General features: G+C 38.2%; 1 protein-coding gene across 1 annotated transcript; it reads left to right on the forward strand.

The window, feature by feature from the left end:
• The first annotated feature begins 9,358 nt into the window (after positions 1 to 9,358).
• Positions 9,359 to 22,512, forward strand: LOC103277938 (actin nucleation-promoting factor WASL). The gene is made up of 7 exons (XM_008105166.3): positions 9,359 to 9,483; positions 10,056 to 10,233; positions 11,783 to 11,825; positions 12,799 to 12,949; positions 14,912 to 15,261; positions 19,683 to 19,776; positions 22,255 to 22,512. The coding sequence occupies exons 1-7, from the start codon at positions 9,453 to 9,455 to the stop codon at positions 22,299 to 22,301; spliced, it is 894 nt and encodes a 297-aa protein (XP_008103373.1). The 5' UTR covers positions 9,359 to 9,452; the 3' UTR covers positions 22,302 to 22,512.
• Positions 22,513 to 23,147: the final 635 nt, after the last annotated feature.

Genomic DNA, 23,147 nt, shown 5'->3' on the forward strand with positions numbered 1-23,147 from the left:
ACTCTAAGCTTCTATTTCCGTGAAGGAGTGGTAGACTCTCAGCTTTATGTGATTTGTACGCACATTTGGGGCTTAGGCAAAGAAAGTCACCTTTCTTTGCATACACACAATGAATCTGATGATTATCTTTTCTTGGGAAATAGCCAGAGGGATTTGCCCAACCTTTTCCATTCCCAGGAGATTGTCTGAACAGGGTCACAGAGGGGTGACTGTTTCTAAATTACATTTTGATACTTTTCTAAGAAGAAGTTTATATACATTTCATATATAAAAAGATACAGTACTCAGTTGAAAGATGCAAGTTACACAAAATCATAAAGTAAATACAATTTATTAAAGAGTTAGTTACAATAGAGTTTAGGGGTTTACAACTGCTGCTGGTTCAGTCTTGATCTTCTGATGCCTTGAACTTGTGCAAGTCCAGAAAGGGTCTTTTTTTTAAAAGGAAAAATCATATATTTCTTTCTGAGCCCTTGGTGAACTGTAAATCTTTGGGGGGGGGGTTACCATGGCTTGATAATACTACAGCTTAGTGCTTAATTTTATAGCTCACATTGTTGAGAAATAATTTCATTCATTTGACAAAAGAATGAATCAGAATAATGCAATGTTTGCTCTTTCACTGTTAAAGTTTGAAGACTTCTGACCTAAATGTGTTAAGGAAGTAGGATACAGTTTCAAGATTACAAAAAATCAAGTTAGATGTGATTTGTAATCTGTTTCTTAATGCAATTCTTATGACTGTTTGTGTCCATTTGTTTTCAAAAAATAGCTATTCCTCCTCTGCTATTAGGATTAAAATGTGATCTTGTCCTTTATTCCATATTCAAGGTACACAGTGTGCCCATCTAATCCATAAGGGTTTGATTTCAACACCCTGCACAGATGCGAAAAAACATCATCATGCTTTATTTACTAAAAGGGTGGCAAGGTGAACATGCACACTTCACTGCCGTTTAATAAAATGGGAGTGTGACAATCCATGGTCAGTTGAAATCATGGATCCAGGTGGCCCATTGTGTATGATCAGTGAACAGAGGAGACACTATTACTCTGCACATGAAGAAAGAATTCTCAATGGCTTGAATTACTGGGCAGATTTACAGGCAACTATTTATTTACTTCTTATTTTTTATTTATTTACTTCATTTTTATCCTACAATTCTCCCGATATAGGGACTGAAGGTGGCTAATAGCAGATTATTTAAACATGTGCCCAAGAACACTCCTTTCTTACATTTTTATAACTAACTGAGACAATATCTATCTTTCTGAAGGATCATAGTTTTCAATCCTGTAGTATGTTTGTCAGGTAAGCATTATCTCAGGCCTTGAGATTTCAGGGTCAGAGCAACACCTTGTGATAGCAGACACTATATTTCATTAATTCTAAGGCGCCATCAATTGTAAAATGCACAATAATTTCAGTACCACCAACAGGAAAAAAAAAATTATAGATAAGAAAGGCACATGCAATTCTAAGACGCACCCTATTTTTAGAGGTGTTTATATGGGGGAAAAGCGTGTCAGAATAAAAGAAATAGGGTACTAATTATATTATAAGGCTGATGTTATACTACTAACTGACTGAGATTTCTCTCCCTTGCCCTAAGAATTGGAGAACAGGACCCAGGCCATGACATCTGAGAAGTGTAAAGGATTGGGAATGAAAGGGAAAGATCAGTCCCATATATGTAGTAATGCAAATTTTAATACTTCTAGGTTCCTGATCATGGTTGAGTAAGTATGGTTAGCGTATTTCCTGCTTAGTCTCAGGGATGCAGATATGAGTAAGGTAAAGATGGGTTTCCCCATATCATTTCAGGGCCCTTCCAAACAGGCCCTATATCCCAGGATCTGATCGCAGGTTTTCTGTTTTAAACTGGATCATATGAGTGTGCACTGCCAGATAATCTGGGATAAACAGAAAACCTGGGATCAGATCCTGGGATGTAAGGCCTGTCTGGAAGGGCCCTCAGAGACATTAGGTGATGGTATGCTAATTCATGCATATCCACAATGTTTTATCCCTTTTTCCAGAGGTCAACAATAGGTCTCTGTTCACACAAAAAATCCTTTTAGTAGTTTTATGTTCAAGTTGATTATCCCTTATTCAAAATATTTGGGGCCAGAAGTGTTCTGAATTTTGATTTTTAAAAATTTGGGAATGCTTGTATTTGCATATATATAAATAATATTTATACTTGGGACCCAAGTATATAAAAAAAAGATCACTTAAGTTTCATAGGCACTTTCCCCTGTCCCCTACACTTCCTTTTCTTTCTTCTTTTTTCCCTTCTTTTTTCCTTTGTTTTGCCCCTGTTTCTTGCACCTATCCCCGTTTTTATAATGTGCACTGTATTTGAAAATTATATATATATATAAAGTTGCATATGCACTTTATTTATTTATTTATTTATTATTTATTATTTGTCATATTTATATTGTACCCTTCTCACCCAAAGGGGACTCAGAGCAGTGCACATAAAGGCACAATTTGATGCCATACAACAAATATCCAGCAAATAAAACATATACATTAAAACAACAGCTAAAAACATTCCAACATTCAAATTATTAAATTCACATAATCCAATATCGTAGTCCAGGCCATTCCAGTTATCATTACACCATTCCACATTCACATATTGCACTGATAGATTAACCAAAAGCTTGGTCCCACATCTACATTTTCATTTTTTTCCTAACGGTCAGGAGGGAGGGAGCTGATCTGATGTCAATGGGGAGGGAGTTCCACAACCGTGGGGCCACCACTGAGAAGGCCTGTCTCTTGTCCCCACCAACCGCACCTGTGAAGGAGGTGGGACCAAGAGCAGGGCTCCTCAGATGATCTTAACCTCTGAGATGGTTCATAGAGAGAGATACGTTTGGATAGGTAAGCTGGGCCGGAACCGTTTAAGGCTTTATAGGCTAAAGCCAGCACTTTGAATTGTACTTGGTAGCAGACTGTCACTTTATACCCATATAGCTTGAAAATAACTTTATACAAAATATTTTTAATATTGTGCATGAAACAAAGTTTGTGTACACTGAACAATTAGAAAGCAAAGATGTCACTCTGTAGAAAATTTCAGATTTTGAGGGGTTTTGGATTTCCTATAATGGTTTCCCCCCTCCTGAATCTGGAATAGAAACTGAACTGAATGGATGCCTGAATTCTAAAGCAGCAGAACAGATGAATAATTGAAGTGTTCAATGGTATAAAATTACAGCTTATAAAAAAACTTTGTCTAAGAGGTAAATAAAAAACTGATGAGAAGGAATTTACGACATATCCCTTCTTTTGTCCAGGACTGGATGTACCAAGAAGCAGAGGGAGGTGGCTGTGCCATGGAGCAGGCTGGGGGGGGGGGGGGGTTCATGAAGACATAACAACGTATTAATATTTCATTTTTTATTACTGGCAGAAAGGAGAGGTCCACATGTGGAATTTTCTTCCCCTTGTGCTATTTCCCTGGGAGACTGAGTCCAATCAATGGGAGAGGGAGGGAGAAGTGTCACATGAATGGCTACTTCTTTACTGGACTGCAGGCAACAAGGGCTACTTTCTAACTTTCAAAAAGCTTTTTCATAATTTCTAATATCTGAATTGGCTGCTTGGGAGAATAGGACATTTTCTCTATAAGTTTTTAACAGTATTATAGAAACAGAAATAATAACTTCTTAGTAATGCATTACTTGCTTAGTTACCTCTGTAGTCCTGCTAGGTGATCACAGTCATGAGTAAAAAAATTTATTGTGTCAGAAGCGACTTGCAACTCACTTCTGGTGTGAGAGATTTGGTTGTATAGAGAGACATTGCCCAGGGGACGCCTAGGAGGCTTCTCTCATGAGTAAAATTACTAGTTCTTTTAAAGAAGTAACAATCCAAGCTCTTTCCACAGCCAACTTGTCCACTCTTTTTTAAGAACTTGATTTCGCTATTATAAATAGTCTGGCATTAGATTGGTCTAATATCATACATAATGATGCTGGGGAAAATGGAAGGAAAAAGGAAGAGGGCCGACCAAGGGCAAGATGGATGGATGGTATCCTTGAAGTCACTGGCTTGACCTTGAAGGAGCTGGGGTGGCCAAAGCGGACAGGGAGCTCTGGCATGGGCTGGTCCAAGAGGTCAAAGAGTTGGAAGCGACTGAACAAATAAACAACAACAAGCCTGGTCTCTAATGTTGTATATGTAAATAAAGGCTGAGATCCTTTAAAAATCAATGTTACTTGTATCCAAGCGGTTTTCTACATTGGCAAGATAATCCAGCTACAATTCAGGGTATTCTGTCTCTAATGCACCCTACACCGACTCATGATATTTCTCACTGAAATTGTATTGATTTCCACTGCCCAAATTAAGATTGGAACCATCTTTTTTCTCTCAGCAGCGATTAATACTAGCCCTAATTATTGACCTTCTCTCCCTTGCTTATTAGATTGTCACTTATTAGATCCATTTCCACTGAAGACCTGAGACAAGTCAGATGTGCAAGAGGGCATCCAAGGGGAAGGAGCAGAGGAAAAAAAAGAAAACATGGAGAGGGAAGGGCAAGAGAAAAGGAGAAGGAATCCCTTCTTCCTCCCCTTGGCTCCAGGAAAAGCAACTTCTCACTCACTCACCCCCATCAACTCCCACCAGTGCTATCCAGCAGAGCAAATGGTTATAGATGTTGGGTGCTGCAATCCAACAACATTTGCACAGTGTGCATTATTTTAGTACTTGCCTACGTAGCTATGTCACCTGGTTAATGATAGTAACAACAATGCTGCTCTTTTGTTGCCAAAACTTAATAGTTCTACCAACAATCCTAATCAGCTTGCTTTTTGGTGATCGGTTATTCAAATAAAAACTCAAACAATTTTGAATTGTTTTAATTATTAAGAGTCACTAGCTGATAGTGACTCCTTTCTCCTTTTGGTTATTTTCCTCTATATTTCATCAGTTCAGTATAATTAGAGATACTTAGTCTTACTCTGTTTTGAATTGTCAAAGGATAGGTGCAGCTGTTTGATTTTTGTAGGAGAACAAATCAAATTTTTCAAAATCTGGCCTGAATACTGTTAATCCTGACTACAATAAACCTATTGTTGTCTAGTGAATGAATCAATACATGCAATAATTTCATTCAGGGGGTCTGCTCTGATAACATTAACAATAGCAACCAACACAATAAAATTGTTTCTCTTCTCCTATTCTAATTTTTTTCATGATGATATGGATTTTCCCATGCTGAATTATTGCCTTGTAGTCCTGGTGGGTTGAGGGATGATAAATAAATGTAATAATAAAGTGGCAGAAAGAAATATGCTGCAACTTAAATTATGCATGTAACAATGCATGTCTATATGTTCATTCAAGTTGCCTGTCAACTTGTGATGACGCCATGCATTTAACAGTTTTCTTAGGAATACTCAGAGATGATTTTGTCAGTTTCTTCCTTTGCAATGTAGCCTACAGCACCAGGCATTTGTTGGTGATCTCTTGTTGTCAAGAGTCAGACACCAGTTAACAAACAAAACAGAGTTTATTCAGAAGATAAGCCAAAAGTAACATAAACACAGAGAATATCCTTGAAACACTTCACTTATCAGTGTTTCAAGAGTAGTTCGGACAAAAATATAACTCAAAAACAAGCCAAGCTATTTTTCCACGCTGGCATTCAATAAAAACTAAAAGACGCTTCAGTTCAGCTTTAGAGAACAAATTGAATTGACTGCTACAAAATATGCAAAAAAAACAAAGACTTGAAACCTTCCAGAAGCTGCAAAGTATAGCTGAAAGTGCAAAAGCCACTTTTGGCTCCAAACAGTTTCTGAAACAGCCAGCCGGCTCTGCGGATTTAAAGGGACAGTTCCCAAAAGAAAAACACTAAACTGGTTTGAAAACAAAACAAACTAGAAGTGCAGTAAACTGCTTCCACGGTGCAGATAAAGCCGAGAGCTTCAAAGGGATAATGAATAGCCGTCGTCAGGAGGATCTAAGGTCAGGTCAGGAGGCAGCAGCAAATTCCGAAGGGCAAACCAGTAGTCAGAAGCCGGGAGTAGTCGTCAGTCAGAGGGCGAAGACAGAAGTCAGGTCAAATTCCAAGCCAGGGTCTGAAGAGGGTGCAGTCATCCAAACCAGGTCCACGAAAAGGCACAAAGAGCCAAGCAACGATGGTATCAGCAGCTAGAAATAGTAATCAGAGTGCAGTCCAGGGAAACCCACACATTCCATCCCTCCGCTGCAGAACAGTCCCAGTCTTCACAAAAGCACAGAGATCTCAATGGCGCCTCAGCAACACCTTGCCACACGCAAAGTGAAGTGGCCAAACATTCCCATTTTATTCCCCTTCCTCTTGGGTGACCAAACACTCACACCCAAACACCAGGTGTCCCAAATCTACTCAGAGTCCGAACTCCACACAGCTAGGGCTCTTGGATCAGGAGTGCCTAACAGTTCGTCGGAGTCCCAATCATCCTGCCCACACTTAGCCCCATGAACACTTGAAGAACCATCCTCCCTTCTCCAAGCATCCCAAGTGGGATCTGCTCCTGCAGAAACCCCAGGTTCAGCAGTATCCATAGGCCCCAAATCCCCAGACATCTCCGGTGGCTGTGCCCACTCAGTGCCCACTTCCCCAGCCACCACCTGTTCCTCAGCATCCATTTCTTCCCCAAACTCCCCATCTGAATCTTCCTCAGAAGATCCCCCATTAAGCTCTCTAAGTCTCCATGCGCAACTCCTCCAGTGAACCCTCATCACGAGGGTTTTTTCTTCCTCTTCGAATCCCACCACCATCAACCATAATCCCCGAAGGCGCAGTCACAACACTTGTTCAAGTATAACTAGAGCTGACCCTGCACACATATTGTTCATGCTGTAAATGATATAGAAAACCATGACAAATAAGAATGAGTCCTACATAATGACTTTCACTGAAATGAATTGCACTAAAAAAGAGATGCAAACAAGAATAAGGTATCTAATAACGTGCTTAAGTATAAGCTGTATTCATTAATGGTGTCCCATCTAAATACTAAGCAGAGTTTACCCTGTTTAGCTTCCAGAGTCAGACAGGATCTGATGCCTTGATAGTATTTAGGCTCCTTGCATTTTCCAGGCCACATGCATTGCATTTAGAAGGCCACATGCAGCAAACAAATTACAGTAGAGTCTCACTTATCCAACATAAACGGGCCAGCAGAATGTTGGATAAGCGAAAATGTTGGATAATAAGGAGGGATTAAGGAAAAGCCTATTAAATGTCAAATTACATTATGATTTTACAAATTAAGCACCAAAACATCACATTTTACAACAAATTGACAGAAAAAGCAGTTTAATACACGGTAACATGTAGTAATTACTGTATTTACAAATTTAGCACCAAAACATCACAATGTATTGAAAACATTGACTACAAAACCATTGACTACTAAAAGGAAGACTGTGTTGGATAAACCAGAATGTTGGATAAGTGAATGTTGGATGAGTGAGAATCTACTGTAATAGCATTTTTGATTCTTTTTGTTGTGCACATGTTCTCTACCACTAGAGGTCAATGTACAACAGTCACAAGCAGTAATGATGATCACACATAAAATAAAACTGATCATGTTCCTTCACATCACTTTGTGATTTATGTCCCATGAATTTCCTAGGGTTTTCTTGGGCAAGAAATCCTCAGAGATGACTTGCCAGTTCCTTATACTGAAATAAAGCCTAGAGCACCTGGTAGTTCTTGGTGGTCTCCCATCAAATTATTAAACAGGCCTGACTCTGCTTAGCTTCCAAAATAGATAGGATTGGGTGACTTAATATTCACAAAATGGTGAATCAAACTAATATGCATATTGTTAAAATCCACCTAACATTCTGAGCATTACCAGCACTACACATTTGTTATCTGCCCATTACCCCATTAAATTTCTCCTGATCCTTTGTGTAGTCAAAAAAAAGCATTGCCTTGTTTTATTGCAACTGAAGCTCTCTTCACTGCAAATCAATTCAAAGTATAGAATTACTAGTAGCTATATCGAGAAACTGAACAAGTGAAGTAGACCTAATAGCCATTTAGCATTGGAAATTTGAGAAGCTCTCCTGATTTCTAGTTGAAATTCAAAAGGCAAAGCCTATTATTCACATAATAATTCATTCAATTATTCAGTTAGTTGATCATCAGCTACCAAGAGTTGGGTAAGCGACTCTAGATGAGAAATTCAGGCTTCAATTCTTTAGCAGAAACAAGCATAGATAGCACAAGTGGTTACAGCTCATTAGGTTGAGCAGACATACCTTGTTGCATGGTAAACATTTAGTCCATGTCCACTTTTCGGATTCTTTGCAAGAAAGGTAATTTCATTAAGTTTATGTAAAACACTTGCATATTTCAGCAAACAGAAAATTTTGAATCGAAACCAAACTGAAAGCAGATAAGATCCAAAACAAAACAGAGTTCAGTCCAGATAGTAAATATCTAATTAAAGTGATGGCCTCTGAGAAGTTTGATATTCAAAAGTTTCTCCATACTATCTCAGGACCACAGCCTCCCATGACAAGCTGGAATGTGTCCAGAGAAGAGACCAAAATGAGAGAAGGTCTGGAAGGCAAGCCCTGTGAAGAACAGCTTAAGGAATAGGGTAGGTTTAACTTTGGAGAAAAGAAGTCTCAGCAGGGACATGATAACCATGTTTAAATATTGGAAAGGATGACACAGTGAGGAGGGGGCAAGCTTGTTTTTTTGCTGTCGTAGAAACCAGGACATGGATCAATTGATTCAAATAGAAGGAAAAGGGATTCCACCAAAACATTAGGAAAAGCTTCATGGCAGTTGGCGCTGCTTGACAGTGAAATATGGTGCCTAAGAGTGTGGTGGAGAATTTTCCCTAGAGGTTTTTAATCAGAGCTTAGATGGCCATCTGTTAAGCATGCTTTAATTGTTTGTTCCTTCATGGCAGGGTGTTCGACTGGATGGCCTTTGTAGTCTCTTCCAACTTCCTGCCATGTAATAACTGAATACCATTTTAATAGCATAGTTTGTTTCACAGGTTTTCGCATTTTTGTCTGTTTTATCTGTTATTAATTTTGTTTTGAGTTACCATAAGTTCTCATCTTGACTGAAAGGCAGATATCTAATGTTCCAAAATAAATCCAAATAAATCTGTAAGGATCCCTGCAGTATTTGACTATCTGCCTGCAGGATCACACAACCATCAGTAGGACACAAGACTTCAGGTCTTGAAATCACTCAGTCTTCATTCAGCTGTGGAACTGGAGTTGTGCTATTGAGTAAGTATTCACTATTTAGCAAGAATCAATGTTAACTGAAGATAAGGTTAACATGCCAGTGAATTCACAGCTGTATCTGTTCTTGTTTTCTTATTTAATCTGTTTTAAGATGCTCTACATAACAGCTATTGCTATAAGTAGCAGACAGGAGTGAAGTTAGAGCTGTGGTACCATGGCATTGTTCAGAAGTGTTCTTGCACTTGGTAATTCCACTTGCAATTAAAAGATCAGTTGTTTTCTATTTTGAAAATTAAGACAGAAGCTTTAAAGATTGCATTCTTTATTTTTAGTACAGTATTTACCTTTTAATATATAACTATGATATGGGATATATTCTCCCCTTGTGTGATCTTATGTTTATTATTTAGAAGCATAGTTCATTCATATTTATGGAACTTATTTTATTCTAATGTTTGCTGGCGAAGTAGTTTGAGTCAATAATATTTACAGTAATGGATTGTTATATGGCTTGAACATGTTCCATCAAGTTCAATTTAAAGGGGAGTGACAAAGACTAAAACCTTCTGTTCTTCCAAATGTTAATCTCTTGGATGGTACACACTTTGTTGAAGTGTCTTTCATCATGCCAATAGCTCTGTCTATTATTAGTGATGTTGACGCTCTTGTGCCCTAGAATAACTCAACTTGTTCTGCTTGTTACAACAATATGAAAAGTCAGATTCTAGGATTCAAGAATTTCCAACAATTCCTAAACCTGTTTGATACTGCATAAACAATAAGCTGTTGTTCATGTAACCGTATTTTTGCCTTCCAGCTCCAGTATCTGAAGTATCCTGTCCATTGCCCAAGTCTCATCCAAATTCAAGTTTTCCAGACTGCAGAGCATCCCCCTCTTCATTCTGTTTTTCTCAAACTTTGTACAAAAGACAGAAACAAAAACCCAGAAGAAATAAACTCAGCAAAAATTTTATTGGGCAGCCCCTTAATTTCAAGTAAGTGTGAACAATTTATTTTCAGCTTCATGTTTTTAATTTGAGAGAGGACAGACCTTTGTTTGAATGTCTTTATTGGTTGAATGTATGTCCCACCTTTTCCGTCAAAATGAGATTCAAAGCAACTTGAAATTCTTGCCTGAAGTTACAATTGGAGATGCAGGAGAACAATTTTTAACAATGTAAACACAATGACATCTCTAAAATAAAAAAAGACAAAAATATCCACAATGTTACATTATATGGCTTACAATGTAGACTGCTTGCTGCCGATCACTACTCACTTTAATCGACCTCAGAGCAGAAGTCTTTCTCTGCATAGTTGGTGCTTTGGGTGGCCATCAATATCCCGATTTGGATTCCAAACACTTCTAAACCAACTGAGCATCATTGTAGTTGCCAACATTTTAACTTGATCTCCAGGGATAAGTAATGGATAAAGATGACTCACTCCATGCTGTCAAATGGAGACTTGCAGATTGATCAAAATACAGATAATTCCTAGGAAGCATCTCTGGCTATTTTGGATCAGATGATAACCGCTCTGTTGCACCTAATCCATACTGTGTTTGTTAGATCTGTCTCCCTGGCTATATTTACATGGGCTTGTTTATCTTTCTCCCTGATTCCCACGTGAATGTAATAACTAGGTGCATAAAATGGATTTTAGTTCAGCTGGGTTTATCAGTTTCTGCCATGACCGGATACTAAAGAGGGCAAGGCTCCTATAATTATGATACAGTAGAGTCTCACTTATCCAAGCTAAACGGGCCGGCAGAAGCTTGGATAAGCGAATATCTTGGATAATAAGGAGGCATTAAGGAAAAGCCTATTAAACATCAAATTAAGTTATGATTTTACAAATTAAGCACCAAAACATCATGTTATACAACAAATTTGATTAAAAAAGTAGTTCAATACGCAGTAATGTTATGTTGTAATTACTGTATTTACGAATTTAGCACCAAAATATCACGATATATTGAAAACATTGACTACAAAAATGGCTTGGATTATCCAGAGGCTTGGATAAGTGGGGCTTGGATTAGTGAGACTCTACTGTAGTTGTATAGAAGAGTTGTTTTTGATGAGTGTCAAGATAAAGCTCTACTTTCTGAAATTCCTCATTTTTAAGCTAACGAAAGATCGAGGAACACTGCCCAAAGGAGTCTGGTCCTTTGCCTTCTGCTTCAAATATTTGGGTTTAACCATGTTGTCGATAAAGCAGTTACTTCAAGTTCTTATCCCTATTGACTGTACTAGAGGCTTCAGGGACACTGTCCGGAATTATAAATATTATAAATTTTAATTAAATGTTCTAAAGACTGTAACCCATCATGCTACAATCTGTAAGGGTTTTTTATGCTTTGTGTGTGTGTGTGTGTGTGTGTATGTAAGAGCCTGTTCTCAGAATACAACTCTATTTATCTTGGAACAAATAGAGACAAATGTTCAAATAAATGATGATTTGTACTATTGTTAGTGTTGTGTGTGTTTTAGACTTCCAGATCTTAACTGTGCATGTTAAAAATAACAATGTATTTTTCAGACACCTGTGTCACATTGAATGGAGTCCCAAAACTGGTTTTGATGTAAGTGGTTCCTGTGGACTAAAGCTTATTCAGACAAGACTGCTTTTATTATGTATTGTTATTTAACACATTTGCCACTAAATCAAATAGCAATTTTATTTCCTCATGAACTTAAATACACTTTTAGGTATCTGACAAATGCTCTCCAAATTGTTTGAGCCTTATGCTGCACTCATCTGCTTTCCTAAGAAAGCAATTATAATTTCCCACTTAGTACAGTGGCATTTAGTGATGAGCAAGTGTGTATATGTTTGAGTAAATGTGCATTGCATGCATTTTTCTGAGGCTTGCTCCTTCCATTTTCCTCTCTGAGCTCAGCTGAACATCTTCACTACACTAAACCTCTGAATTTCTCAAAAAAGCCAGTTTTTGTAATTAAAAAAAGCTTAGAGCTAAAGTGTTGTCCTGGTTTGACTGTTGGACTATGACGCTGAAGGGTACAACTTGAATCTCTGCTTGGCCATGGAAACCCACAGTGTGACTTGGGTCACATCACAGTCTCAGACTTAGAGGAAGGCAAAAGCATAATTTCTTCTGAACAAAACATGGCAAGAGAACCTGGGTTGGAAATAATTTTGCTGGAGAGGGAACCAGCATGGGGTAGTGTTTTGAGCGTTGGACTGTGACTCTGGAAACCAGGATTCAATAATCTGCTTGGCCATAGCAATCCACTGGGTGACCTTGAGAGAGTCACATACTCTCAGCTCCAGAGAACCCCATAAGTTTGCCTTAGGGTTGCCTTATGTCAGAAATGACTCTAAGGATACAACAAAAACAAGATAAATGTAGAGTTTTGTAAAATTAGGAAGAGGGGTTCATTTTTATGTAGGATTAATGAGTGCCAGCCCCCATCTGCCTTTCAAGTTTTATTCAACCTGGTGGGATTTATAACTTTGTTCTCAAGTTTTATGGTAGAAAGTAGTAAAATAACCAGTTTTCACATTTTTTTGTTTTGTTTTGTATTGTTTCATAGACCAACTTACATCCTGAACTAAAGATGATCTTTGCTCAAGCTGGTATAACACAGGCTCATCTGCAGAACAAAAGGACTTCAAAGAAGATTTTTGAAACAATAGAAAAACGAGGAGGCATAGAAGCTGTACTAGAAGAAGCAAGGACAAAAGGTATAATACTCAATACACTGTGTATATTGTGAAAACAAGTGTTTCTGTATTCATGTTATGGAAACAGATATTCAAAGATTGAAAGTTTCTGGCATCTTGAGATGAATTCCTCTAAGTACACATAGTATGGAATGTGAATTTTCAAGGACTGCTGGCAGGCACCAATTGAATAGCAATGTGCAAGATCAGTAACTAATGGTGTTACTTCTTCCCTTTGTACTATATTTAAAATGTCATATAAAGAGAGGTAGGGAAATATAGGTCCTTCAAATGTTCTGGACTTCAGCTCCTGGGAGTCTCATGACCAGTGATAAGGATTGTGGATCTGGTCCCCTACCTGTTTTATAGATTTATAGTACGTTCTCTATGGGAAGTGAGGGGATAGGAAAGCAGGGATGGTGTACATTTGGAATGTGCCTTTTCAAACACATACATATCCTCCTAAGAGAATCATTTTGGCCATCTGCAGCGAGTCTGTAAGTCCTCAGGTCATCATTTTCACACTAGTGTTTGGATATTTCTAGATTGTGTAACTGTAAAACTGTGACACTACATTAAAAATTATTCTGGGCTGAGGGACAAAGTCATCATGTTAGCAGCCATAAGAAAACAGATACCAATGGTCAATTAATACATAGCAGTGCGCATGGAACAACTGTCCGTATTTTGGGAATGCACTGGGGCACTCCCTAATATACAATGTATTCTGAAGTCATCACACTTCTTTTTCCCAATCAGTTATGACTTAAGTGGAATATAGTCAGACGTTTTAGAAAATGAGCATTAGGAAAGTTGGATCTTGCATTGACTGTGTGGGAAACTGAGTTTTGAAGAAATCATCTTATTCTTAGTCTGTAAACTGATTCCACAGAAAAGCTAGCTTTTAGTGTTCCTTCTTTCAGAGGATACTATGAAGCTTTTGAATTTGGGGGGGGGGGGGCGGTTGGGAAAAGCATATTAGTATTGGAGATGGGAAAATATATGGCTTTAGAGCAGTGGTTCTTAACCTGTGGGTCCCCAGATGTTTTGGCCTTCAACTCCCAGAAATCCTAACAGCTGGTAAACTGGCTGGGATTTCAGGGAGTTGTGGGCCAAATCACCTGGGGGGCCACAGGTTGAGAACCGCTGCTTTAGAGGTTTGTGTAACAATATTGATGCTGGCAGGGTTGGCCCTACTATCAGGCTAAGTAAGAGCACTTGTGCCAGAAAGGTTGGGAGACAGCCTGTCCTGGGTTCCAAAAATAATCTGTACTTTCAGATGTGGTGATGGATACTGTCTTATCCACAAACATTAAAATAAGTTTCAGTTGGTGGTCTAGCTGGTATGTATACATCCAGATGCCACCTAGCCACCAGTATGCCCCTTGCCTCAGACAATAAAGTGCACCAGCTATAGGGAACAGTGTGCCGATGTGAGTTAATTTTCTTCAGTTTCTGTTCTTTTACATCTAATTCCAACTACTCAGCCAGCTTGGAAGCAAGTGCATAACAAGAATGTTTACAGTCCAAGTGGTATCAGATTGTAAATGTCAGTGCATAGATGCATGCCTGATAGAATAGTTTAGTGCTGTATCAGTGGACACAGTTAATATTCACAGGTGAAATCTGTTATTATATAATTATACTAATTTGGCACCATTTTAACTCTCATGGCTTTATCCTATGGAATCCTAGGATTTGTAGTTTGGTAAGGCACTTAGAATTTCCCCATTCAAAGAAAGTGATCTCTCTACCAGAGAATCCTATGTACCTCACTAAACTACCAATCCCACTACTCCAGGGGATATAATGAGTAGAAAAGTACTATCAAAGTGATATAACCGAACAGTGCAGTTACAGCCAAGTGTTGTTTTTGTCTGTGTATCTGGCTTGCTAAAATTCTGGATGAAATAGTCCAAAATTATAATTGATCAGACTTAGATTTCAATAGCTTATTTATACAACATACCCATTTTTCCTCAGGTTTACTGACCAAATCAGTTGATCATCCTTCGCTTTATTCCATAATGCCCAGTGCGCCGGACACAACTTCTAGTACTGAAAATGAACTAGAATACCAAACTCCAAGGATGGTTGAGTTTCAGGGTGACATCCCAGCAGTGTCTTCCACAATATTAAAAAATGACAATCTCCATTCAGCTGTCACACCTCCAGCACCTTCCATGCCTTGTTTCCAAAGGCCATCTCCACAGAATTTGATCCGAGATTTAAAGGAAGTGCAAATGAAAAGGGCAAAAAGTGACAGGCCATTAACTCCTTTCAGTCAAGATGTGCTGCTCTCTCAGATCAGAAAAGGAGCACAACTGAAAACAGCAAGTATTTTTATTCTAGTGCCTATATTCTTGAATAATTTTGACCTGATAGATTTTTAAGGACTGCTGTTCTTGAGTCACCTATTGAAACAACATTTCTAAAAATTCAGATACATATTTTTGGCATTGATGTTGTATAAGGTCCACCAGGTAACTAATGTAAAATAGGAGCCAAAGTTGATGGAAAATGTAGTATGTATTGGCAGGGTCATAGCCAGAAAAAGAATTCAGTGCGGGGGGGGGGGGGGGACTTTTTTTAGTTAATCATGAAGAGTAGTTCCATAATGCTAAATCAGGCGACATTGATAAACTTCAGTAGACACTCAGGACAAATAAACTTCAGTGGACACTCATGGGGATTTGGTTAACCAGTTAAAATTCGTGAGTGAACCTGGTTTCTTTTAAAACCTGAAAATGGGGGGAGGGGGTTGAACCCCTAACCCCCCGCCCTTGGCTACAGCCTTGTGTATTGGTCACACATTTTAGGTTAATAGAGACTTTGAGCATTGCTTGGAAGCTTGAGATGAACCATGATGGGAGACATTTCAGTTTTTCTAAGCAGAGGAAAATCTAATATTTTGGTATCGTAAATCTCTTTTCTCTAATATAATTGAGCTATGATAATGATACGTTTATTAGGAATCCTAACTGAAACTGATCAGAGCTTAGAAAGTTAGTTTTAATGAGGATAAATATACTGAATACTGAAGCCACCCATAAATGCTGAGGGGGGAAATGATGCTCTGAGCATTGTAGCATCCTACCACCTGCTGCTCATTTATGGATGGTTTCAGCATAACATCTTATCCATTCTTCTGCAAAAATTATTTTCCAAGATCAGTGGATGATTTTGAGTTGGGAGTTCAAAATTCTTAATCACTGCTCCATAGTCCCAAGACTCCTTTTGAAAGTATGTAACTCCATATTTCATCTTGAGTAGTAACTGTCCAAGCAACAGCTATTCTTCACATGTTAAAATTACAGGAAAGATGGAGCTACATATAAATTTGTGTATGCCAGGGTAGTTTTATGAGTCGTCCATCCATATCGTGAGATAGGATCTTGAGATGAATAACCTATCTTGTGTTTTAACACTTATCACTCTGTCAACTTGTCAGGCAGGTTTTAGTCAGGAAAACTGCCCTTGTCAGAGTGATCTGAGCCAACATGGGGTAGAGCAGTGGTTCCCAACCTTTGGTCCTTCAAAGATTTTGAACTTCAACTCTCAGAAATCCCAGCCATCTTACCAGCTGTTAGGAATTGTGGGAGCTGAAGTCCAAAACACCTGGAGGACCAAAGGTTGGGAACCACTGTGGTAGAGGTTTGAGTGTTGGACTAGGACTGCAGGTCATAGAAATACATTGGTTGACCTAGGGCAAATCACTCTCTCAGCCTCCTCTGGAAAAATCTTGCTGAGTAAATCCCCAAAGAGGGTTGCTACAGGTGCAGTGGTTCTCAAGCTGTGGGTCTCCAGATGTTTTGACCTTCAACTCCCAGAAAGCTTAACAGCCGGTAAACTGGTTGGGATTTTTGCGAGTTGTGAGCCAAAACACCTGGGGACCCACAGACTGAGAACCACTGGGTCAGTTATTTTGAAAGCACATAACACCATCTCAGTGATTTTTGGGTAAACTTGACTTTTACGCAGAAGAAGACCTTAGATTGATTTTGATTTTGTATCTGCCAGTACTAGCTAGCTCTTCTAGGTACATGTAAAGAGTAACAAGAAATTTTCCCCAACTCCCAAAAGTTATGTTGATTGTAGTACAAGGTGGAATTACATTCTCACTATAGGAAATTGTTGTAAGTTTTGTAAGAGAAGGGTTGGGGAGGGGAGGCTGAGAGGAAGCTGACTGTGTAGTTGCACAAGCTACAGTTGCACAAGCAAAACTGTCTCAGTCACTAGAGGCTTACTCTAATCTCTTATCTCTTATGTTTAAAAATAAAATAAAAATCAGACCTAAACCCCAGTGACAGGCTAATTACCTCAATCTCTTTTCGTAAAAGGAAGAAGAAAGCTGATTGAGTTGAAGTATCTTGCAGAACGGAGTGCCTGGGGCTCCCATGGAGGGGGAAAGCTTTGCCACCCATCAGCTGTTGATTGTTATTTTTATCATTTATTTCAGACATGTTGGGAGGGTATTAGCATGATCAGAAACCATTTGTTTCAAAGTCTAATGTTACAGCTGGCAGACTCTGAAAATAAAAGCCCAGTTTATCTTACAAATTGTTTTAATCATGTCTGAATTATCTGTTTTCTTTTTAAAAATTCAGTTGCATTGCTTTTTTAAAAACCTGGCATCTCTTAATTATCCATATTTTTAAACAAGGGGAATGCTGCTAATATTCTAAGTTTTTAGCATCGATGTCATGTAACTGGATACTTCCTTTTTTTAAAAGTGTGATTTAGCGTGAGACGATGACAGATGTTGTGAGATAATTTTCCACATTGCATTGCAAAGTCCATTGTATGAAAAGTCTTTGATCTCCTTATTCAGTGGTTTTGAGGATGCAATATATGAGGATAACAGCTGCAGATAACTACTTGATGAAATCTCTAACATACGTATATTTGATCAAATCCTGTGTATCTGCCCATGTGCATGAGTTTTTTCAATAAAGTGAGAAAATCAGGACAATAAATAAAGAACAACACTCTGAAAACATGAAACAATTAAGGCCAGCTAACATCTCCCAACAAAGAATTCACCCAGGCAGGGATCAGCCAGGCTTTGAAGCTGCAAGGTTTTTCAGTGCTAATCGAGGTAATTAATTGTAACATTCACACTTGACTCCAACAGACAATAGTTCTTTCTCCCACCCTGGACTTTCCATAGATATATAAACCTCCCTTGCCTTGTTTCCAATATATCTCACACCCTTTGAGGGTGCCTGCCATAAATGTGGGCAAAACATCAGGAGAAAATGCTTCTGGAACATGGCCATACAGCCAAGAAACCTCACAGTAATCCAATGTGAGAACAATTTCTTACCCCCAAAAGCATCCAGTAAGACCAAAGAACCTTTGGTCCTCTAGATGTCTTAATGTACAACTTTATCAGCTCATCTAGCATGCCAAATATTACATTATCATAAAGCCCATCTAGAGAGAGGAATATGTCAGGTAGTTGCAGCATTTGTTGCTCTATTCTGTTACTTTTTTAAAAAATCCAAATGTTGCTGTTGTTGTCCTGGATTATTTTCTGGAATTTTCCAGCACAATATGCAATTGTTTATTAACAGTATCAAGTGGGTTTCTTTTTAAATTCTGAGACATTCTGGAACAAAACAGAATTGTTTACTTTCTCTTTTCATTATTTTTTTTTAGATATGGTGCTATAGCAAATCACTGCATCAGTGAAATTACACTGTTTGCACTGTAAATCTAAGAAGATTTTAAAATAAAATTAATGGAATAAAATTTACCCTTCAAGAGATAGGACCACTTTGGCAAACTATGCCCTATTTTTTTAAAAAAAATTTGCAAGTGCCCTTGCAAAATCCAAGGAACTGCGACAAACAGGCTCTCCATGTCAAAAAATGAAATAACTGGATTTAGAACAGAAAAATCAAGCAAAAGCTTTATTATAAGAAGTCACATTTCTTTAGATCAATCTGGAAGAGCATCTAGTCTAAAATATCTGGGGGACCTTGCCTAGTTTGCAATGTAGAATTTAGATGGGAATCAGGCTGACTTTCAGATGTTGTTGGGATAGCCAGTCATAGTAAATTGTAAGGATTGCTGGAAAGAATCCAATAACTTTTTGAGGACTGCGTAATTCCCGTCCCTGGTGTCAATCATGACAGAGACCAATAGATTAAGAAGTTGCTGGGGGCAGAAAAGGGTGGTGGTGAATTATGTGGCTATGACTGTTTCATGCATGTAGGCACAGTTTGGGGAAGAAGGCAGCCTTATACAAAAGGCATAAAAGAGAAGGTATTTTCTGAGATGAAATATATATTACTCTGGGCAGCAATCCCAAGCATACAAGTCAGCAATATGATAGAGCACTGGTCCTAATCACTAGACTAGAAGTTTACATTGGACTACCAGTCCACATTGATCGGCAGTGCTTTCTAGGCTTCCAGCCAGGAAAAGTTCCCAGCCTTATCAGACATCTATTGGATTGTACTGAGCGCAGAAGACTTCTTGAGTAGTCTGGGATAGGGGAACTGGATAGTGAAAATCTCAGGTTGAGATGTGTTGGGGTACAAGAGCAGAACAATGGGACAGGGCAAAGCTATGGAGGATTCTGAAAGTAAGGACATGAAGCAGTCTGCAAGCCATTTGATGCTGACCTAACATAACTCTTAACAAGAACCCGGTGCTTACTTTACTTATAGCTAGTTCCACAGTAGATTACAGACTTGAGACTTCCTAAGAACTACATTACTGTTCCATTCTCTGTGTCTGAAAATAGGTGACTCAGAATCCAACAGCTCTAAGTGACGAAGGAATAATAGCAGAACTTCAGGATATCATTGAGAAGAGGCACAAGGCAATCCATGGCTCAGGTAGGTGACTCCAGACTCCCCAGTCTTGCTTTCCAGTAAACAAAACAGGCTTGGTTTCCAATTCTTTCCAGAAAGTGTCTTGCTTAGTAACATTTATTTGGTAAGAACTGAGAGATCAGCTAGTGTTTCACTTTTCTTGGAGTCTTTGGGCATCCCTTTATTGGCCAACTGTATAAAGCTAGCAAGAAATATGTTTAACTTGAATTACTTTTAAATGCTATAGGGATAAATAATATTTGAAATGTTTGCGAACTTGCTGTTAAAGGTAACCATGGTTTGGTATCAAAAGTTTCTAAGAAGCTTATTTGGATTCTAAGGCTTATTGTAAAGGCTGGAAGAGGCAGATTTTGTTTCCTTCAGGGTCTCTTGAGTAGGTCAGAAAAGGAAAAATCAATGGTCTTTATCTAAACTCCTAAATTCTTTCAAAGCGTCATGTTGAACCCCTCGGGTCTCTGAAGCTGTGTCTAGTCTCATATTTATTCTGACAGGATTAAAAAAACCTAGAAATATTTCATTTATACCTGTTCCATTTAAACACAATTTACATGCTAATAGGCAACAAAAAGTTAATCTCTATAGTAATATGTTTTAATTTCATTATATTTATTGCTCTTGGTTCTTGTTAATTAGAACCTATGCAAGTACAGTAGAGTCTCACTTATCCAACACTCGCTTATTCAACGTTCTGGATTATCCAACGCATTTTTGTAGTCAATGTTTTCAATACATCGTGATATTTTGGTGCTAAATTCGTAAATACAGTAATTACTACATAGCATTACTGCGTATTGAACTACTTTTTCTGTCAAATTTGTTGTATAACATGATGTTTTCGTGCTTCATTTGTAAAATCATAAACTAATTTGATTTTTAATAGGCTTTTCCTTAATGCCTCCTTATTATCCAACATATTTGCTTATCCAACGTTCTGCTGGCCTGTTTATGTTGGATAAGTGAGACTCTACTGTAACAGCAGGTGTTTATCGATTTCTTCCGTAGTGAACCTAGAGCTTTTTACTTCTTAAAATGTTCTTAATCTAATTTTTTGTTCCTTAATTTCATTTGTTGCTATCTTGCCTTATTTTACAATGCCTCCAAGCTACACAAGCTAGCCATTTGCTGATGTTCTAGAATTAACTGTTTCTCCTGCTTAGCTTCCCAGTACCTAAAAAAAGCTTTATAGTACTCTGGTGTAGATTGGGTCTGGCTGTCATGTGCACACGAGCATTTTGGTTAGGAGACTGCATACAAGGCCCCATCTACGCTGACCATTTAATGTAGTTTGAATATAGCTTCAAATTGTAGTGGCAAGACAACAAACACTCAGGAGAACACACAAAAGAAAGCTCTTAACACATATTAGTGGTCTGTGGTTTAATCACCATCTAAGCCTCAAACTGGTTCCAGGATTTCCTATGTAATCATCTGCACAGTGAACCCATTTTCTTCAATACCAGTTTGAAACTGCATCAAATGGTCAGTGTAGATGGGGCCAATTTGGTGTAAATTTTACTTATTATAAAATAAAATTCAAAAAACTCTAGAAAAATACAAATGACACTGATTGCAATGTCTGATTTTTTAAATTGATTCACCATTAGAATTAGAATATAGTTCATATATGAATCACATGCTTTTACTTCTTTGCAAGGAGCCTCCGATGGCCTAGGGGATAAAAGCCTCATGACTTAAAGGTTGGGTTGCTAACCTGAAAGCTGCCAGGTTCGAATCCCACCCGGGGAGAGTGCGGATGAGCTCCCTCTTTCAGCTCCAGCTCCATGCGGGGACATGAGAGAAGCCTCCCACAAAACATCAAAAACATCCAGGCGTCTCCTGGGCAATGTCCTTGCAGACGGCCAATTCTCTCACTCCAGAAGCAACTCCGGTTGCTCCTGACACACAAAAAAACAAAACAAAACAAAAAAACTTCTTTGCAGGCCATCCAGGCAAATTTATACTCAGACATGTAGGCTTCATTAAATATAACAGCGCATATTTTCAGACATGCATGGGTAGTGCTGTTCACTTCATAACACACGTTGTCAATACTTCCAAGTACAGTAGAGTCTTGCTTATCCAACATAAACAGGCCAGCAGAACATTGGAAAAGTGAAAATGTTGGATAATAAGGAGGGATTAAGGAAAAGCCTATTAAACATCAAAATACGTTATGATTTTACAAATTAAGCACCAAAACATGTTTTACAACAAATTGACAGAAAAAGTTATTCAATACATGGTAACGTTATTTAGTAATTACTGTAATTACAAATTTAGCACCAAAACATTGCAATGTATTGAAAACATTGACTACAAAAACATTGACTACTAAAAGGCAGATAGCATTGGATAATACAGAACACTGGATAAGCGAAGGTTGGATAAGCGAGACTCTACTGCAATACATAATTTGAGAGAATAATTACAGTATTGCTTCCATTTAGTACTCCTATTCATATGTTTTGTTTTTCCTTACAGATACTGAAGAATCCGACTTAGACAATGGAGAAGAATGGGATGATTAAAATATTTTGAATCAACATTAGAAGAGATTAAGAATGTTAACTACTACTCTTTTAATACAAAATGCTAATAAAGATCTACTAGAAGACTTGGAGAATATGGAACAGTTTTAAATGAGGAACATTTAAAATGCAAAAGGCTTCTAATGTCGTTGAAGACAAGATAATGACTGCTAATTTTTTAATTAATAAATTTTAGATTATAAATTACTGCTTTATTTTTATGCATTGCTTCTTTACTACAGATTTTCCTATTTGGTGTTCAGTATATATTATCAATATAAATATAAAAAGTTATTTGTGGCTCAGGTGATGTCTTGCTTGAACCCAGCAGTTTCCAATCTTTGAACTCAAAAATTCAGAATTCCTGACTATTGCCCAAACTAACTAGGATTTCTGGGGGTTCAAGTTCAATGCACCTGGAGAACCAAAGTTTGGGAACCCTTGCCTGTATCTTCCATTTCTTTGTGAGTAAGTGATTCCTTTGGAGAGGCAGCTGAGGTCTCCAACTGGTTTCCAGAAAGCAGAATAGAAAAGTTAATCGCCCTCCCCCAACACAAAGGAAGGCACAGAGAGGGAATGAAGTTAGTGCATAATGACTTCACAAGAGCAGATCTCTAAGCTGAGAAACCCAAAAGACCAGTCTGTGCACACTTTCTCTGGAAACAAAGGCCAGGGAAGTGGGTTGAGTGTGCAGCTGCATGCATGTCCCTTTGCAGCAAAAGAGAGAGCATATAGGCAGAGATGGGCAGACATTTGGGTTTTTTGTGTCCCCCAACCATTCACACACTGGGAGATCCTGGACAATTTAATTAGTGTGACCACAAGTCATGGGAACAAAATGAACTT

Source organism: Anolis carolinensis, chromosome 2 (assembly GCF_035594765.1).
Source record: "Anolis carolinensis isolate JA03-04 chromosome 2, rAnoCar3.1.pri, whole genome shotgun sequence".
NCBI classification, from domain to species: domain Eukaryota; kingdom Metazoa; phylum Chordata; class Lepidosauria; order Squamata; family Dactyloidae; genus Anolis; species Anolis carolinensis.